General features: G+C 53.1%; 1 protein-coding gene across 1 annotated transcript in view; it reads right to left on the bottom strand.

Annotated features, from left to right (window-relative positions):
• Positions 1-4,776, bottom strand: part of FGF18 (fibroblast growth factor 18) — a 38,686-nt gene extending 33,910 nt beyond the window's left edge. Inside the window, exons 1-2 of the mRNA XM_004696786.2 lie at positions 4,734-4,776; positions 4,524-4,560 (exon numbers count right to left, since the gene is read on the bottom strand). Coding sequence (XP_004696843.1) covers positions 4,524-4,560; positions 4,734-4,765 — 69 coding nt within the window. The 5' untranslated portion in view covers positions 4,766-4,776. The remainder of the gene's footprint in view (positions 1-4,523; positions 4,561-4,733) is intronic.
• Between the last annotated feature and the right edge of the window lie 7,610 nt (positions 4,777-12,386).

Here is a 12,386-nt window from a genome sequence, read left to right on the forward strand (position 1 = left end):
CACCACCACCTCCACCTACCACCTACCACCAACACCTACCACCTATCAACACCACCTCCACCTACCACCAACACCTCCCACCAACACCTACCACCTATCAATACCACCTCCACTTCCACCTACCACCAACACCTACCACCTATCAATACCACCTCCATCTACCATCTACCACCAACACCAACACCTACCACCACCACCATTATCACCACCACTGGAACCCAGAGAGGCTCTCTCAAGCCTACCCTAGGCAAGCCTCTGGGCCCTATTATCTCTAAACACCATGTAGGTTTTCTGGGGGGGGAATTCAGCTTGGGGCAGTAGAAAGACTCCTTGAACAAGTCTTTTCCCATGTTCTATCTAAGCCCGACTACTGTGAAATAGGACTGCGAAAGAGGCGTCTGAAAGGTCATGGGAAGATTCTATTATCTTTAAATTCCACATGCCACAAACTTTTGACAACCACTCCCCACCACCACCCCTTTATCATGCTCACCCACCTCAACCTCCCTGTGGAATGGAAGAATGAAATAAGCTTCCCATGTCAAACAAACAAACAAGACCCTCTGAAATTCTTACAAGCAGCACTTTCTCTCTTTGCCTTAGGCCAGTCACTCCTCTGGGCTGGGGCTGCTCCCTTCCCCGCCAGGCTGCAGGGCGAGAGGAAACATGACCAGACCAGGTGTTCTTGAGCGCCAGACTGACCAGGTTGTGTTCCCTGGGGACCAGGATTCATGGACTGAAAACAGGGTTGAATGGGTAGATGTGTGATGCGGTTGCTTTACAGAGTTAAAAAGGAGCCCTGGCGGCCTAGTGGATTAGGCATTGGGCTGCAAACTCAAAGGTGAGCAGTTTGAACCCACTAGCTGCTAGGGTCGCCTGATTCAGAACTGACTGGATGGCGAAGAGTTCTTCTTTGGTCTTCCATTAGGGCAGGGGCAGGGGTCCTGTGCCTTCCACACAGGAATCACTGTTCAATTCCCAGCAGGGGCACCTCATGAAAGCCATCCTTCAGCAGAGCTTCCAGACTAAGACGGACCAGGAAGAAAGGCCATCTGCTGCTGAAACTCGGCCAACGAACCCCATTGGTGTCTGTGGGTGTCTGCTAACACCAACCACACCCAATAGTGCAGCTTCCCGTCCTGCCCACGACCTGTCACCAAAGACCTTGTCTCTGGCTTCCCTCTGCTAGCTGGCTTGAGGAAAGGGCTGCACCTTCCTGAAGAGGCTCAGAGGGGGCAGGGAAGAAAACTGGCGAACTTGAACGCTCCGCTCGGTGGGGTGAGAAACAGAGGAAGTGGAGCCAAGGGAGGGACAAGGGGGTGGTCAGCGGAAGCCCCCCAGCCCCAGCCTAGCTCCCGCCTTCCCTGTCTGCGGAAGGCCGGGACCTAGCGGAGCCTGGCGGCGGGAACAATGTCAGGCAGGTGCCGGTCGAGCCGCGTGAAAGGCCCAGCCCGGTGTCATTGTCAGCGCTCAGCCAAGTGCAGAAAAACAATTTACTCGTCACGCCGCCTGCTCCCCGCGGAAATTTTTAAAATTCTTCCGATTTGAGCTATCCACGGTGTCCCGAGTCGTGTGGAGACGGGATTTTATTAAATTCCCAGCTTCCCGCTTCCTGGGGTGGCCATCGGGTGAGGGTGGAGCTCGCCCCACGGAGGCAGAGGCCAGTCAGGGTCTGGCATTGTATGTGCGCAGGGAAACGTGGCTGGGGATCGAGGGGGGCGGGGAGGGGCAGTCTAGGTCAGGCGGCTGATGGGGTGAAGGGGTGGGGCCCCAAAGCCCCATTACAGAGACTGACTGGACCGGTCCGAAAATGCTTCCATTTGGCAGAAAGGGTTGGCGTCTTTCTGGGCACATGAGAATTTGCGAACCCTTCCCGTCTCTACTGTATATACCCCTCCAGCCTCCCAAACCCACAAATAACCCCGGACAAGAGAGGTGGAGTTCAGGTCCAGGTTCTCTGGTTTGCAAAGTCTTGAACTCTCCTCCTCACGTCCCCTCCCCACACAGAGTAGCCTCCCCTAGCCCCTTTAAACACCCCTGCCCCTGAAGGAGCCCGAGTGAATTAGTGGCTTGGGCGCTGGGCTGCTAACCACAAGATCAGCAGTTCTTTCTGCGGGAGAAAGATGAGGTTCTCTGCTCCTGTAAAAGTTTACAGTCTCAGAAATCCAAAGGGGTTAGTTTTGCCCTGTCCTGTAAGTTCACTGTGAGTCAGAGCAGAGTCAATGGCAGCAGGTGGGTAGTAGCTACATCTACCCAGTGAGATCTTAGCAGTGACCCACCTCAGACACCTGGCAACTAACATCCAGAGCCCACCCCACTCAGCTCTGTGCCACAAAGGCCCACCCACCTTGGTCCCTGAAGTGCAAATGGGGACCTGAGCTTGCCCACCTTGCCTGGAATCCCCTAGGATCAGTTCCATTCACACTTAAGGATCAAGGATACTGTTGAAATCCTAGGGGTGGGGGTGGGGGGGACAGAGGACCCTCTCCCAGACATGCAGTGTTTCAGGGGAAAGCACACACATACACCCCATAATCCTATCCTCACTTACTCTAGGATAGAGCTATGAGGTTTAAAGCATCAGCAGTTTGGATAGAGATAAGCCGGGGGGTGGGGTGCAGGGAGAAGGTGGGGGTGGTGTGGAGAATGCTGTACCCACTGGGTGGCTCTTCCAGACCTAACCCAGGTGGACACTCTACAGCCCTTTGCTAAGAGGTGCTCCAGCCTGGAGGCGGAAGGGTGGTGAGGAGTTTGAGCTCCGTGCAGAACACAAAGAACTCACGGCAACTCTCCCGGAGCCCCACTTCAAGAAAACGCAAAGGACAGCAGCATCGAGGTGCCCCCTGCCTCCTCTCTATCTCCATGCCCATCTTGGGGCCTCTCTCTCTACACACCTGTCCTGCAACCCAGGACTGGCACTCCGGGAAGGGGCGCTCTCCCAAGTCACACAAGTAGACACCCTGGAGTGGCCAGCAGGCCTGACCTCTGCCTGGGGACTCTGCTGCAGAGCAGACAGGCCATGCCTGGCACTGGTCTCTCTCTCTGACACCAGCGCTCACCACCCCCACCCTGTCATCACTGCAGGGTCACATCTGCTTTGGCAAACAGCCAGTCTTAAGTTACTGAGTCCAGTTGTATTGATTCAAGGAGCCACCAGGGACCCTCCCCATCCTGATGGGAGGGAAGAAGCCATCAGTCTGTCCATCCATCTAGTCATCCATCTTTCCATCACCCAGCTACACAGACTGCCCCCAGCCCAATGTGCTACCTCATAGAGGAGTGGGAATGGAGAGAAACAGAGACCCCGCCCCCACCCCCACCCCCACTGCCAAACACAGCTGAGTCTCAGCAACACAACACACACATCACTCCTGGAGACTGGGGACTGGGAAGACCACCATCTTGCCACTCTCAAGGTTCTCTGCTGTTGCCCCCAGAATCCAGAAGGCAGAGGCCTAACCTGTAAGGACACCTGCCTTCCTCCAAGAGGGGGAAAGGATGATTAGTCCTCTTTTGGCCCGAGTCCAGCTCCTCCAAGGGCCCCTCCCTCACAGCTCTAGGTGGGTGGGGGTCCGGGCAGCTGGCGTTTCCTAGTCCCTTTGCCCGCCACCGCCCCCCCCACCCCCCATGCTGAGGCAGCCTTGGTCTGGTTCTAATCGGGGCTGAAGTCGGCTCCCTCTTCTCTCTCCCTCCCCCTCCCCTCCTTTTTCCTTCATTTCCACGGCTTTGGAAGCCAGAGCGTTCCAACTGTCTGCGTGCCAAGACCTTCCCGAGTCTGAAAGCTGCTGAAGTAACAGATCAGATTTTAGCAAGTGCTTTCCAGGCTGAGCGCCAAGCCCTCTTCTGATTCACAGAGAGTGAGCGAGCGAGCGGGGAGCAGGCGGGGAAGCAGCGGAGGGCTGCACCACCTTGGCCGAGGGCGAGCGCAGCCCGGCACAGAGCGATCTCAGGGCAACCACGCCCCGGCCCGGTCGCCCGGCTTGGCCCCTCCAGCCCTGCGTCGCCCGGGCCCCTGCGTTTATCTCTCCCCTGAAAAGCTGCGGACGCCTTCGAAACCACAGAGTAATTTACAACTGAAGCTTTCTCTCTGGACTCGAAATCCACTCTGCTGAATGGAGTCTTTTTGTTTGGAAGAGCGAGCGGAGATCTATGGGACGGTGGACAGAGAAAAGCCAACTCCTCGCCGACTGCGGTCAGGGCACTTGGAGTCCGGCACACTTCGGAGGCTGAGCCCGCAGGCTCTGGGGGATCTCCTCTCCCACGAGGCCGGAAGGGGCTGCGAAAGCCCGCGCTGGCCTGCGCCTCGAGCAGAGTCCCTTGGCCTTGACCAGTCCCCACCCGGCGAGGGGCGCGCGCGCACGCGCGCGCGCGCGCGGAGCCGCCCTCCTGCGCCCTGGGAACAGGTGCACTGGGCTCCTCGCCCAGGAGGGTGGGGCACAGGGAGGGGCGCGGCCCGGAGGAGGGGGGTCGGCAGCTATGGCGAGGCAGGGGCAGGAGGAGGTCACAGTCAGGAACCCACGTACCTGTACCTGGAAGCACAGCAGCAGGAAGTGTAAACACCTGCGGGAGAGAGATGGAGTGGCGGTCAGTGGGACCTCAAGGGGTGGGGAACGCGCGGACAGACAGACATGCAGTCGGAAAGTCAGACGAGCAGACCGGTGGGCACACAGAACTATAGGCAGAGACAGAGACAGCCGACCCGCAGGGCGGGCAGCCTGCGCGCGGGCGCTTACAGGCAAGTGCAGGCGGAGGGCGCTGAATACATCGCTGGGCGGGGGGCAGGCGGCGGCTCCTAGCCCAGCCTGCACATGTCCGCTCCGCGCGGCCGGGACCGGGCGCCTCCGCCGCCGTCGCCGCCGCCGCCGCCGCTGCTGCTGCTCTCTCCTCGCGGGCTGCTGCTGCTGCTGCTGCTGCTGCTGCAGACTCTGCTGCTCCGGGGCGCTCCGCCGCGCGCCCTGCGGCATCAGCGCCCCGCGCGGCTCCTCCCGAGCGCTGCGCCCTCCCGGCTGGCGCGGGGGCTGCGGAGCGGCCGCCGCTGTGCAGGGGACGCCGGCCGATGCGGGAACGCTGGTTCGGTGCCGGCCGTCCGGGCGTTCTCGGGGTGCTGGCTGCCCAGCTCACTCTGTGGGCGGCATGGGCCGCCGGGCTGGCAGCTGGGGCGCGCGCTCGGGCCGACGCGGGGAGCTGCGCTGGGCCAGGGTCAGGGCTCTGGGGCCGGGGCGCGCGGCTGCAGCACGAACGCGTCACGGCCGCTCCGTCTGGGCGCCCGCCGGCTCATGTCTCCTCCTCCGCGTCTCTCCGGCCGTGCGCATCGCCGCCTCCCACCGCTGGCGGCGGCCGGGCGTTTTCTACGCGCGGGCGGCGAGGGGGCGGGGGGCCGGGGGCGGGCCCGGGCCGGAGCCGGCACAATGAGGATGCGGGGCCTGGGGGCTCCCCCCTCGGGGCGCGGCCGGACGGGCGCTCAGCTCGTCTGGGTGCGCCGCGCCCACATCAAAGGCGGCCCTGCCTGCTTGTCTGCCTGCCGCGGCCTCTCCACTGCCTCCTCCTCCTCCTCTTCCTCCTCCTCCTCCTCCTCCTTCTGGCGGCTCCGCAGTGGAGGGGAGGCGCTCAGACTCTCGGCGACGGGACCTGCAGCTCTGAAGGGCAGAGCCCAGGAGGCTGGAGCGGGTGAGCGCTTGAAGCCGTCGGAGCGCTGCGCCTGGGCGCAGTGGCCCGCCCCGCGGCGCAAACGCTGCCGGAATTCGGTCCCAAGGACGCAGTTAGGTGTGGAGCAGTCTTCCTCGTCCACACACCCTACTCACACTCACTCACACCCACCAGCGCTGGAGTGGGGAGTGGGGAGCGGGGAGCGGCGAGGGGGTTGGTCAGGCCAGCCCACGAGGCGGCTCAGCTGAAGGGGGGGTCGCTTTTACCCGTCCTGCGGGTCCACTCAGGATCGAGTCCTTTCCTAGACACCCTTCCGACCGACCACTCAAAGTGAGTCCCTTTTCCCTTCTCTATCCACCCTAGTCACTGGAGGGCCGGGTGGGGGATTGGCGCACCGGCGTCTCTTCTCCCGCGGGGCTCCTAGTTCGGTTCCTAGGATCCCAGGCTGGGCTTTTAGCCAGGCTCTCCGGTAGGGTACCGACTTTGGAATCACACGGCTGCCACCTAGCGGACTCGAAGCATCACTGCCACCCCAACCTGGCCGGCTGCAAACGCGGGAGGAGCTGGCAAAATTCTGGTCAGAGACCTTGTTACAGTAGTTAGTCCCTTTTGTGGGTCCCCTACCAGGAGCCAAGCTGAGAGCTGCTTCTGTGTGCATACTCCAGCAGTTCGGTTCCTGACCTGGACCGCTCTTCTCAATTCGTTCTCACCACTCCTAGCCCTTCCAGAGATGTAACTCCTGCCCTTCCCAACCCCACAAAGTAGAGAATGCCATTTGCAACTTCCTCCAGCGCCCCCCCCTCCCGTGTAAAGCCCAGGCTGATCGCCCTATTTCACAAGAGCATAAACAGAGGTCAGTGTCATCCTAGGTGCGATGCTATTTCCCAGGCTCGTGGAATATGGACCATCAGTCCTTGTTCTGGTATCAGGACTCTGCAGGCTCGGATCGTCAGCTTTCTCCCCAGATGGAGGGTATTTGGGGACTGTAATTTCAGGTTGGGTCAGAAAAGCAGAGCACCTTTTTTAAATCAGGTACTGACCGATGGCAAAAGTTCTTGTGTGAATCTGAAGCGATGTGTTTACCTAGATATTTTCGTTGCTAGAATTGGTCTTGCGAAGAGACCGGATTTTTCACTGGTTCTCAAGTGCCAGAGACAACGAACTTATCCCGACAGGCTTTCGTGGCCAAGGACAAATAGAGATCGACAGGAATGTCCTCACTGGATCATTGCCACCAGCCTTGGTCTTCCTTTGCACGAAGACCTCCGACAGTCAAGAGCTATTTTGGCTTCCAAAACCCAAGCTGGTTGTCAAAAAGTCGATTCCACTCAGCAATCCTATAAGAGAGCAGAACTGCGCCAGTTTCCAAGGCTGTAAATCGTTATGGGAGCCAACTGCCACATCTTTCTCCCTGAGTAGCAGCTGAATGCCTGGTTTTGGCTTACCATCTGCTAAAATGGGGCTTGTAAGTATGTCATGGCAGAGTGATACTTCCAGGTTATTTAATTACTGTTGTTGCTATCTTCAATTATACTTCGGTGGAATGGGCATATAACTACATATTGTTATTAGCTGCTGCTGAATTGGCCCAACACCTGGAGTCCCAGGCCTAACAGATGTTGCCCAGTTCTGTGTCGGCCCCAGGGATTGGTTGTGGATTGTATTGTTGGGATCTATTGGGTTGTCACTGGCTGATTGCTGCCAGACCATTCTTCCTAGTCTGTTTGGGAGCTCTACAGAAACCTGTTCAGCATCATAAACCCACTAAACCTACCACCATCAAGCTGATTCCAACTCATGGGACAACATAAAACTGCTCCTTCGGGTTTCTGAAGACTATCTTTATGAGAGCAGACAGCCACCTCTTTCTCTTGCTGAGTAGCTAGTGGGCTTGTGCTTAAAGGCTCAGTGCTGACCCCGTTGTACACCAAGTATCCTTTTCGGCACCATAATATCATGTAAGCCTCTACTAAAAGATGGTCGGTAGCTGGCTGTACACGAGGTGCATTGGCCAATGGTTGAACCCAAGTCTCCCATACAGTAGGCAAGAATTCTTTTACTGAATCATTAGCTTCATGTAACAACTCACATCCTATCTAAAATAATTGCGATTTCTTTCAATGTTCAGGTAAAGTATATTTGTTGATCCTGTCACACAAATACAGAGGCAGAAAAATCCAGTCAAGAGAACTGTTCTCAGCAAATTTAAGAGCATAAACTCAAGGGTCAAGTGGCTTGGATGTGAATGTTGTCGCCAACATTAACTTGTAGATTTCAGCGCAGGTAACAGACTCTGCTTCCTGGAATGTAACACACAGGTGGCTAGCAATCTGTCTGCAGAGTTGCTGTGAGGACCAGATGAGATCATCCAGAGCCTGGCACATGATAATCCAGCTTTGTAGCTGTTGCTAATAATCCCAGTGATGGTCTTCACATTTTGCATCTTCACTATTTCATGAAGGAAGGAGGCAAGACTGTTCCCACTTCAATGTTGAACAGGTCTTTGTATCCAATCATTTCTCCACAGTATTCCTTAATTTCACCCCTTCAAACTTTTCATCAGACCTACTGAAAACATGAATCTTAAAAGTGTTTATTTTTGTTTTTCTATTGGAAATATCAAAATGTGAAGCCATTGTTTCGCAACATACCCATGTAGTTGTGTGGCTTGGCAGTTAAGACCTGGTAGTCCCTCATGTGCTGTAACACCAATATAATCACCTTCATAGTGAGATCTGCTATGAGCCAACAATCAGGTGGGGCACAACACCCTTACTCAGATCGCAGGCCTGATCCAAGTATTTGAAAGGGGTATGGCCTGCTTCCAATATAAATGAGTGGATGCTGTGGGAAAGCTTGCTTGCTTTTTTCTGGGTCTGGGCTGGAAATTTACCTCTGGTTCTTTGGACATGAGCCGATAGCCTGCCATGTGGCTAGTACAGCCTAGGAGTCATCGCAACCCATCATCTTACAGGCCAACCTTGGCTACATTCTCCTCTGCAGACATAAGCCTGATCTGCTGACCTTGCTTCTGTAGTCAGTGATCTGTCATCTTCCTGCCAATCTTGGATTCACCAGGCCCTAAAATTATGCAATTCAGGAGAAACCTTCAGCTTAACATCTGACCTGTGGGCTCAGAACTTGCCTGGACTTACTTGGGCTTGCCCACTTTTACAACTTTGTGAATCATATTAATATAAATTTATACCTACAGGTATGTCAGTAGATATAGAAATAGATCAATTCACTGGACTTAGCTTCTCTAATGAACCCAGCCTAAGCAGTCTATACACCACTGAAGATGGTCCCATTTTTTTAATGAGGCTTCATTGAAGAATTTGCACTGAATTCACAAGTTTTGCCATGCTCCCAAGGACTCAAGTGTGTTCCAAAAAGAAGTCTGAACGGGACAAGATCAGAGCTGTAGGGTCTAGGAGGCAAGGTTTCCCAACAAACTGCTTGTAGGACAGTCCTCGGTGCCCTCAAAGAATGAACACCTGTCTCATCGTGGCCTTTTTTCCATCAGCTTTCCAATCTCTTAAACGTCTGTTTATCCCAAAAAGTCCCTGTGCTCATTCTGTGGGCTTCGAGAAAATCTATCAAGATTACCTTTTGAGATCCAGAGTACTTGTCATAATCCTTTAAGCTGGCCTCTCTGCCTGGAATTAAACTGGACCAGGAGAGCCTGTCAGAAATTCTCACTGGCCCTTTCTTCAAAGTACCCTGAGCACAGACCAAACCTGTCTGGAACTAAGCACTGACCGGAGAATGGTTAAGCATATGTGGAACAATCTCCTGCCTTTATGAACTGGAACCCCCTGGCGCAACGCTTTTGGCCCTACCCTCACACCTGCTAAGTTGACAGTCAACTCATCAATTTGAGGGGGGGAATGAGGCTCCCCCATATAGTGATTTTTCAAAATAAATCATTTTATTGGGGGCTCGCACAACTCATCACAATCCAGACATCCATCCATTGTCAAGCACGTTTGCACATATTGTTGCCATCATTTTCGAAACATTCTTTCCACTTGAGCCCATGGTATCAGCTCACTTCCCCCCTTCCCCCACCCTCCCTCCCTCCCTCACCCTTGACAATTTATGTTTTTTTCATCATATAGTCTTAAAAACCTTAAAAGCACAACTCTACTGTCATACAAGGTCACCATGAGTTGGTTTGGTTTTGGGTTTCACTTATTAGGTTTATTGTATTAGGCTCTGGGTGAACAAGACAAACCAGGCAACTGCAGTACCAGCACTTAGCTCCTACCCAGGAAGATGGGCAATAAGCAAATTACTGAGATCAAACTGCGGTTGTCTGTCCTTGAGAGCAAACAAGGAAGGCGGTATGGTAGGGAACGGCATGGGGTGAGTAGAGGTCAAAGACACATTTAGCTGTTAACACTTAAGATGCAAAGGTAGACGAGTCCGCAACACAAAGCACCATTCCAGGCGAAAGAGCAATCATGGGACTGCAGTGGGGAAAGGGTAGGTGTCTGGCAGAGCTAGCCAGGGCAGACAGGCAAGAGATGAGGGTGACAACAGGCAAATCGCTTGTCTTGCAGCTAGGCCATCATAAACTGATTAAAACAGGGCTGTCGCCCTGTGTTTCCAAGCCTGGCGTAGAAAGCCCCATCTTTGAGGAGCAGCTGGTGGTTTCACACTGCTGGCCTTGTGGATCGCAGTCAGATGCATATGCACTACTCCATAGTTCAGATTTTATTCTAAGGCAATGAGTAGCCTTTTTTTTTTCCATCTAACTTTGAGGTACAATCAACGTATCTCCAAAGTGTCTCAAGTGTACAGTTCAGTTGAGAAACACCTATGCATCACTATAGAATTTTCTATCACCCCAAATGTTCCCTTATGCCTCCTGACCCTTCATCGCAGGCACAAAGCTACCACTGACCTGCTAGCAATGGATTATTTTCTACTTCCACACCCAGAGGACCAGGGTGTCCATGTACTGCCTTGTTTGCTCCGCAGATTTTACTGCCAAATAGTATTCAATAGTTTGATACATCAATTTGGCACTTTTATCAATGGCTTTCAAACTTCATCCAAATCCAAGTTGATTCTAAAAGCTTTCTATTTTCGCTAGGCGAAGAATGAATGGATTCCAGTCATACCACAGGAACCCAAGGAGTCTTCATGAGGCTACCTGTCCAGGCAAGAGTGGCCATTTGGGCTCAGTGGCCATCTGTTAGGTGTTAGATGAGCCTGAATTCCACTTAAGTAAGACTAACAGGCAAGTGTGTGTTATACATTTACAATACATATATGCCACTTCAACATTTTTATCACATACAACTCCATCACCATTACTCATTTCACAAAACAGCTCCATTACTCATTTTACAACAGCTATCAACTCCTTCCATTGCTCCCCACTCCCCACCCTACATTGATTCTCTTGCCTTTCACCCCAACCAACATTTAGCCTTTTGAAATTACTATTTTCAGGGTCCATCCACGTTGCAGCATTTCTTACAGCATACTGCTCCATTGTATCTGTGCACAGTACATCCTTCCACCTGTCGGGTGTGTTGTGCTGCAGGGATGGGCATGCACGAGGGGATACACAAAAAAGGCCAGAAAAAACGCTCCACTAGGCTGAACTTTCTATGTCCGTGTTTTCCCTGCTAAGAGGGCATCTAGCAACTTGCTGAGTTAGTGCATCCAGTGGCATTGCCTAGGAAGGTTCTCCGGTCAGTGAGTATTTTTTATAAAAGTAGTTTCACTCTTGTTTTTTTGTGAGGGCTGAGTCAAGAGAACAGAATGTGGTTGTGAAATGTCTCCTGTGCTGGGAAAATGCCACAAACTGTTAGGAGTACTGAACACAGCTTGCAAGGAGAGTGCTATGGGAAAACTAGTCTATGAGTGGTTTTCTCCTTTCAAAAATGGTGAGAAGTCTGTCCATTGATGACAAACCGTTCTGGATGTCTGTCACCATAACACACAATGGAGTTCGTCAAACAACATTTGGAGTTCCAAAACAACATCTGGAGTTCGTCCCACCAGGTCAATCAAGCTTTCTAGTTAGAGGTTCGGAAAACATAGTTTAACAGTGTGGGACAAAACGGCCTGATTTTGGCAGCTGGGGAACTGGGTTTGCTATGACAATGCACCTGCTCATGTAGCCAGCTCAGTGTACCAGCTTTTGGCAGAAACAGCATGCCTCTTGCCCTTTGCAACTTACACACGTGACCTTGGCTCAGTGTGACTTCTTTCCCACAGAGGGACATGAAAGGACATAGGTCTAACGATGTAGAACAGGTGAAGCACAAGGGAGTGCTGTCAGCCATCCAAATCTTGAGTTTGAAAAATGTTTCCAAGAACGGAATCACAGATTTGACAGGTGTATTAAGTGTAATGGAGAATACTTTGAAGGTAGTAAGGTCTTGTAAAAATTAAATACATAACTTTGAAAAATCCCATTTTGGGGTTACCCCCTTCAAATGTATTTCTTTCAATTATGGGGGTATGTACCTCAGAGGCCAACTATGGATCATACGTTAACTTTTTAAAAAGGAATTTCCAAACTGTTTTCATACTTCACTTATCCAAGATTTTCATCTGTATAACTTGGTATGAGCCCCAAAACGGCACGCTGCTTAAGAGTCTATTAAGAACTTGGGAGAGCAGGCCTGTCTGGATAGGACAGGCTGGATGAACAATCTGGAGAAAACAACGGGACTGACAGTTCCGGGGGGACATGGGAGAGGGGGAGGTGGAGGGAA

The sequence above is a fragment of the Echinops telfairi genome, unplaced genomic scaffold, assembly GCF_000313985.2.
Source record: "Echinops telfairi isolate 266 unplaced genomic scaffold, ASM31398v2 ScPeMD7_7469;HRSCAF=8507_0, whole genome shotgun sequence".
NCBI lineage: Eukaryota > Metazoa > Chordata > Mammalia > Afrosoricida > Tenrecidae > Echinops > Echinops telfairi.